Below are 7285 nucleotides of genomic sequence, written 5' to 3' on the forward strand. Positions count from 1 at the left end.
TGAAATCTCGTCGATATTCGACACATCTATAAAAGAAGTACACAGAAAGTAGCATAACTTGAAGACACAACCCCTTTTCCACCTGCATCCACTAGCTTGTCGTTTTAGGAGTCTAGAAAGAGACGATGTGTAATTATTAAATGTTCTATTTACTTAGCTTGTCACTTTTCATCTTATGAGCATTAGAAAAAAAGGCATTTTTATAAGCATATCATTCTGTAAAATGCAGTTTATTTCAATAAAAATTTAATTTCATTGTTGTGTTTCACATACCTTCAAATTTTCCCTTTTCAAGACGTTAAAAAAGGCTCTACATACATTGGGTACGATCAGAGAAATCGTGCTGACGAGAATATGAAACAGTATATTAGGGACTTGTATGAGTCTCCTACAAAGAAAATATTTCAAAATTCAAACTTTTTTTGGTTGTATGTTCCACATAAATAAATGAAATGCCTATTTTATTCGTAGCTCACCGGTAGCTATAAAACATAGAGTGACTAGCAAACGTTCCTTTGCTGAAATAGCAGTACCGAAGTTAGTGTCTCGTTTATATATGACGGGCGCTATTAACATCAACAAATACTCAGATCATTTGAGGACATTCTGCAAAAGTTTTCAAAAGTATCCAGGCTCTCGATACTAAGTTCTTGCAAAAGGCTATTATAGGCACCATCTTGCGATCTTCTCATTATCTACTCTCTAACCCAAATACTTCTTTTTCTTTTTACGTTTTGCGTTACAATTACAAGAGCTGTAGCATATCTCACACGCCTACTTGTCATTTTACATTTCGGCTGACACTCGTAGTGGTACTGAAAGCATATGTAAACAGTATCAGCAAGTTGTTGATGCAAGTTCCCTACCAACGAACTTGCGGAAGAATCTTGCTTAATTCTTGCGCTGCTGTGTAAACACAGCTGCAAGCGGCTAGCAATAACTTCTGCAAGAGACTTGCTAGTGTTAACCCAGCTTAACGCATGACACCCTCTGTGAATCTCTTTCTCTTTGGATTGGTATTATCCTTCCCGAAACAGAGTGGTGTATCTCCGTGAGTGAAACTGTCTGAACAGGTTGTTGTTTGAATTTCGTAAAGTGTGTAGTCATATCTGCGAAGGCAGTGTGTTGCATGTGTGTTGTGTTTATAGAAACGTTTTTGAGAAGTGACATACTTCGTGGTAATTCTTGTTTGTGTATCTAGTTTATAGAACGGATGAAATCAATGTGTAGCATTGTGTACGTGCGATATTTATCCACGTCTACGTGTATTTTGATTGCTCGTGTTGTTTCAGGTGTTTCGACACGGCCTGCTTCCCGGACGAAGTCGTACCGAAAATGTTCACTGTTTTCTTCGTCTGCAAAGAGTAAATTACATGGAATAATTATTACCACTTCTGGGAAACTGCCATTATGTCATCTGTGCTGTCCTTCTTGTGGCGCCACAAACGAAAATTTCTGATTGGAGGTGCCGTAATTGGTAGTGCAGTATTAGCAACCCGTTATTGTGTACGTAGTATTCTTAATTTGCAGGAGGCCAAAGCAAGAGAGTTAATAGAACAGTCAAAAAAGCGTCAGCACTTTGAAAATACTGAGCGCACCTGCACTGAGACAATCAGTTCCTTAATTTCATCATTTCATGATTCTGTCGATCGCATTCTGGACAGTCAAGGAATTGTCAACAAGCTTAAAACTTCCCCAGCCAATAAAATTGAGTTGTGGGAAGAACTTAAAATTTTTGTCTTTGCTCGAGTATGTCTTATTGTATATGGCGCCGTAATATTAAATATTATTTTACGCGTGCAAATAAATGTGATTGGGGGATATTTGTACCGAAGTGCAACGAACAAACTTGAGTTTCCTTTGTCGGGGAGCCTGCAAGAAGAGTATTTGTCATTGTGCCGAAATTTCTTAAACAATGGAATGGAAGAACTTGGTAACTTGATAGTACAGAAAGTGAAGGATGTAGTCGGCCCAGTAACTTTGGATAAAAAAGTTGACGTTGAACAGATACGGCGATGGCTGTGGACTATCCAGTCGGCTATTGAGATTGAGCGCAGTGATCCAGTATTATGTCACCTTGGTTCATCTTTAAAGACAACTCAGGAGGCAGAGGTTTTCCAAGAAATGTTAAACGATACAATTGATATCATATCAAGTAGTGATGTGCATACACTGTCATCAAATCTAGTATGGGAAGGATTTCAATATAGTATTGAAAGAATCAGAGAAAGCTTTGAACCAGTGACTCAGACGCCTTTCGGTAACAAAGGTTTTCAACAATTATTTGTCACTAAGCCAAGGATTGGGTTTTTTAAACCAATGGCTAATGCGCTCGCAAGTATCAACAGTGTAACTCTAGCCCCAAGTTCCTCAGATGCATCTAACAGCTTCATGCATTTTCTCATGAGTGATGAGGGTCTGAAGATTTTTGGAGCAAATGTGTACGAAGCATTCTGTGAGCCATAAATCTATTTGCATCTAAAGATTAGAGTGAGGTTTACAAACTTAAGAAAAAAAGTGTTGTAGATGCTGGACTACATAGAATCAGAGAAAACATTGACTGAGACATTTTTCGGTGACAAGGAGTATCCAACACTCGTTACTTGCTAAAGCAAGTGTTGCTGCATTTCAAAACCTATGGCTAAAGTGCTGGCAAGTGTGAATGGAGTAACTGTTATGTCAAGTTCATCAAATGTGGATGAAGCATTCTGTGAGCCCCACACACATTTTTCATCTAGTCTTATGTGAGAATATAAACTAGTGTGAGGTTTATAGACTTCAGAAGAAAGTGTTATAGATGGGGAAGTACATAAAAGGTTAGCGAAGATTTAAAAAAAAAATCAAATATGTACTTGCTTTAAACATATGAATAAGATAGCTATTAAGTGTCTTGTGACAAAACATGAAGTTCCTTGGGAATGTAACAGCTCTATGTATGTGTCGTGAGGGTTGTGCATGTGAGTTGCTGTATATGGGATATTTTAGGTCCTCTCTTATGAGGTAGCTGTGATAAATGAAGACAATTTTTTTGTTCTGTGTGTGGATTGATGTTATCCTGGTCAATAGCTACAATGAGCACAGTGAGCCTATTTTTATTAAGGGAAGAATTTGTTTGTGAGTGGAGAAATTTGGAAGACATGTAGGCTAGTGTACTTGTTTTTATCTAAATGTTATTTACTTTGTATGGAAAGTAAAGATGGTCAAAAGAAAATATGCTATTTATTTCTGCACTTCTATGTACTGTGTGAGATAGTCATTTGTCAGGAGTGGGCAGATAAGTGATGGAAACTAATTTTGTCTTATTTATTGTATAAGTTAGATGTATTTGTGACAAAATGCTGTGTAAGTTTTGCACCTATAGCAAAGAAGAGTGATGGCTGCTCACATCCAATTTGAAGAATTACATTCTCATTTGGCTATGGTGATAATACTGCCATTCTACCGTTTTCCTGTCGAGTTAAGAGACTGTAGATAAATTACATGGTTGTTCATAGGCCGGTAGTTTGGCTGCCAACATAGGTGCCGAATAGTGAAAATAGCCAGAGTTGTGTTGTGGAAGCCATTTTCATTTTTTGAAAACACTCTTAAGTGCTACACCATAAAACTGTTATGAGTACTTGTTAAGATCAAAACCTCCAATTCCAGGCATTAAATACAGACAGATTAGAACACGTGAAAGAAGGAATTGTTTGGGAGGAATAAATATTTGTAGAAGTGCAGCTGGTGTGATCAGATAGTTGTGGTGGTTTATCGTAGAAGTTATTTTGGTTTGTTGTAAATAGAAGCAAAATTGTTTTCTTGGCTGTCTAAGTTGAAAAGGTATAGGAAGACAGAATTTAAATCCCCTCTGTAGGGTGAGTCCACCCGATCTGGATCTGCATTTGGGATTTTGTACACTTATTTTACATTTGCTAGATAAAGGTGTAGGTTAGGTTGGAAGGTGACAATTTGGTTGCGAGTTGGCGAGGCCAGTGAATGTGCAAGCAGAAAATATGGTTGTGGTAACAAATTGACTGGTAACAAAACTCAATGTTTACATCTGTGCCATTGTGAAAAATGAAAGGCAGGGTCCAATACATATCTTTTACCCTTAATATTAAAAGTTTTATAAGTAACAGAGGAACAATTTTGTGTTCGTTGTTCTCACTGTTAAATTACTAGTAAATTGGTCATTCAGCGTCAAGCGGCCTCAATTTAAGTGAAGTCCCCATTCCACCCTCTCCAGTTTTGATGAAATTTTTTTAGGATGTACGTATGCATCCTAAATCACACCATACCGAATTACATAAAGATTAGTATGGTGGGGCACTAGCTATGATTTTGTGAAGGCCAGTTTTTCTGTATCGAGACAGATATATATAAATTACCAAGTTTGTTTTACTGTTGCTCTTGATGAGAAGGGACTCGCATGCCAAAGCTTGCTGATTCTGCACAACTTTTTAGGTATAACCGCCTAGTTGCTGAATGTGTGCCTGTGTACAGCAGATTTGTTATGGTTTGCTCATAAATCGTGTGACAAATTGGGATCATATTTTGGCAGCTTGTATCATATGGAAAAAAATGACTTTTTGTCAGTAAATGCAATTTACTGATGGTTTTGACAATTGCAACTTTTCTTTCAGTTCTTTAATCAGCATCCTATGATCTAAGCATTCAGAGCATGTCTTACTTATGCTGGGTGTTTGAAAATGTTTTGGGTCAAAGCTCCCAGCGCAGTAGTGTTATGTGGAATTGCTTCTTGAGTTTCACTTTTCTTTGATTTTGCATAACCACTGGCACCCCTCTCTGAGAGCCTTTGGAAATTGAGGACACATCCCAGTAGCAGTTAGGCTTGCGTTGATGAATTCTGATGAATGTACTTTCTCTGCTTAATCTTCTGATAGGAATGAATCTGACTCATGGTTTCTTTATTTTCTGCAATGAATTGGGCATATTTTCTGACTAGTTAGGTTTAACATTGCTCTGTGTGATAGCTTTCACGTGATAAGCTGCTACCAAAGTAACGTCCCATAAGCCCATTTTCACAGAATGATTCTATACCCCTGACAGATTGCAACAGAATTTCTGTAAATTCGACTGTTGTCAGCTGAAATGCAAAACAAATTCTACACTGCATCTCAATATTTAGTTGAATATCCATCAAGCTACTGTTTGATTCTCACTTCCACTTGACTCTTGTTTTTAAATGTTAAATGTAAAATTGCTGGATATTTTCACCTTTAGTTGCATGTACATAGATGGTGAAAAGTGTTGTGGTGAATTCGAAACTAGTACAGAAACAACCTAGATGAATAGATACATGTTTCTAAAAGTCAAAGGCTACGTAAATTAATTATTTCGAGAAAAATTAAGACAACTGATAATCGATTACACATCATTTTAAAATGTGCATATTTCAAAAGTTCGCTCATTCTTCGCTCGTAATAGCAGTCAAAGTGTGTTTTTTGACTTCTTTATTATTGTTGAACTGGTTTGTCCCAAAAATGAAATAAGTATCTGCCTAAATGACATATCAGTGATGACCTATAATTTTTCAGTTTGAACATTTTGTTACCTATCAACTTGCACTTGAGAATGGTCATAAAGTCAAAATCATGATTGTATAAAATAAGTGAATAGTAATTTTCAATTAAATGGCAGAAATTTATTTTAAAAAGCTATTCATGACTGCGGTCTCCCTCAAAGAAAATGTCAGTTGAGTATTAATGTCATTGAGCACTGGTCCATATAGTATGACGTGTTTACCAAGAGAAGGCAATATATCAACTACACTCTTTTTAATACGTCTACTACAACATATATCTACAAATCTGGACAACTGTCAGGAAAAGAACTCTCGTATTATGAAAGTGGGTTAAAATGGTGAAGTGAAAAGACAAGAAATTGTCAGTAGGAAACTGGAAGTCCAAATGCTAGATTTAGATATTACAAAGGCAAATACAGGCGTGTTGTCCCACTAAATTGCCTTGTCAGTGCAAAAATGACTTACATAAATAGCATTATTAGAGGTGTTAAAAAAAACTGAAATCATTTAAACTGAATGAGATGGTAGACCCAGTGCAGTACCTGTGAGGTCATAAATAGAATCTGGAAAATAATTATTACAATCCATCACCATAATTTACACCAAACCCATTCATGAGTAAAAGGGGTGGGGGAGCTGTGTAATGATCTCCACATTGATGGAACATCAAACTGTAATCTTACGTCCTTATAAACCAAATTTTGCAAAACCAAACTTGCTCTTTACACATGATACTATAGAAACCTTGAATGAAGAAATGGGCGCACGTAGATTTGTGATGAAATGAGAAGATTTAGTGCATGTCTAATGTTGTGTATTATCTGTGAACCAACTTGACAATTTAGGAAAATTTACCTTTCAGTGCATTGTTGACAGACTGATCACTTTGAGTAGCTGAAGAAACATGATAGTAGAACAGTAAAGGTAAGGTGTGTCGCATTTTGTGAATTCTTTTTCTTTTTGGCAGTCATGTTTTACTTCTTCAGTAAAGATGTGGAGGCAGCTTACTGCAACATTTTATCTTCCTCTTTCAAGTTCCTAAAAGACATAATGTTAAAGTGATGTGCAATTTTTGTGCACTTTATATAAAAAGAATTGTTATAAATATACCACATCAAAACACCGAAGACCAGTTTTATTTGTGGGACAACTTGGTCAGTATTTGATAGATACTACTCGACCACAATATAATTGCTCTTGGCCAATATCGGAAACACATAGTGATGTCACAGAAAAAAAAGTACAGTGGCTACTAAGGGAAACACATCATGCTGTCAATGCTTCAAAGTCAGTTCTGCATATACTATCAACTTTGATTAAGTGCTGGCTCACAATAAGCTAAGTGCCCTGAGGTCGAGGTGCATTAATATTGTGCTCAACTAATACAGCCTTCATGGACAAGAGTTTCTGATCTGCAAACTGGTCACTGTCTGTCCTTAAGACATACTTTATTGTTAGAAGTACTATAGTAATGTGAACGAAAAAGATGGATGGTTATGCAATGTACGGTGGCAAGGAGCAATGTGCCAAGTAACACTGCAGCCAAAAGCATCTTTCATCATCTGGCTGTAGCATGCATTTCATGGGATGTTGAACATTTAGCATTGATTCTCTAGTTTAGGTATGATAAAGCTATTTAACCACTGTAGTATTCATTGTGGGTGGCATAAAGCAAATATGACACATATTATGTTAAGAAGTGAAGGGTATAGTTTTCTGAGCATACGCATTGGTGTAGGGACAGTCAGAAGTAGAAACAGT

At 36.7% G+C, this 7285-nt stretch overlaps 1 protein-coding gene across 1 annotated transcript; it reads left to right on the top strand.

Annotated features, from left to right (window-relative positions):
* The first annotated feature begins 1043 nt into the window (after window positions 1–1043).
* Window positions 1044–3205, top strand: LOC126249548 (peroxisomal biogenesis factor 3). The gene is made up of 2 exons (XM_049951213.1): window positions 1044–1178; window positions 1293–3205. Exon 2 carries the CDS (start codon window positions 1411–1413, stop codon window positions 2464–2466), a length of 1056 nt encoding a protein of 351 aa, XP_049807170.1. The 5' UTR covers window positions 1044–1178; window positions 1293–1410; the 3' UTR covers window positions 2467–3205.
* The last annotated feature ends 4080 nt before the right edge of the window (window positions 3206–7285 follow it).

The sequence above is a fragment of the Schistocerca nitens genome, chromosome 3, assembly GCF_023898315.1.
Source record: "Schistocerca nitens isolate TAMUIC-IGC-003100 chromosome 3, iqSchNite1.1, whole genome shotgun sequence".
Taxonomy (NCBI): domain Eukaryota; kingdom Metazoa; phylum Arthropoda; class Insecta; order Orthoptera; family Acrididae; genus Schistocerca; species Schistocerca nitens.

Coding starts and splice junctions, on each gene's coding strand:
- LOC126249548 (XM_049951213.1), top strand. CDS start 1,411: ATGTCATCTGTGCTGTCCTTCTTGTGGCGCCACAAACGAAAATTTCTG.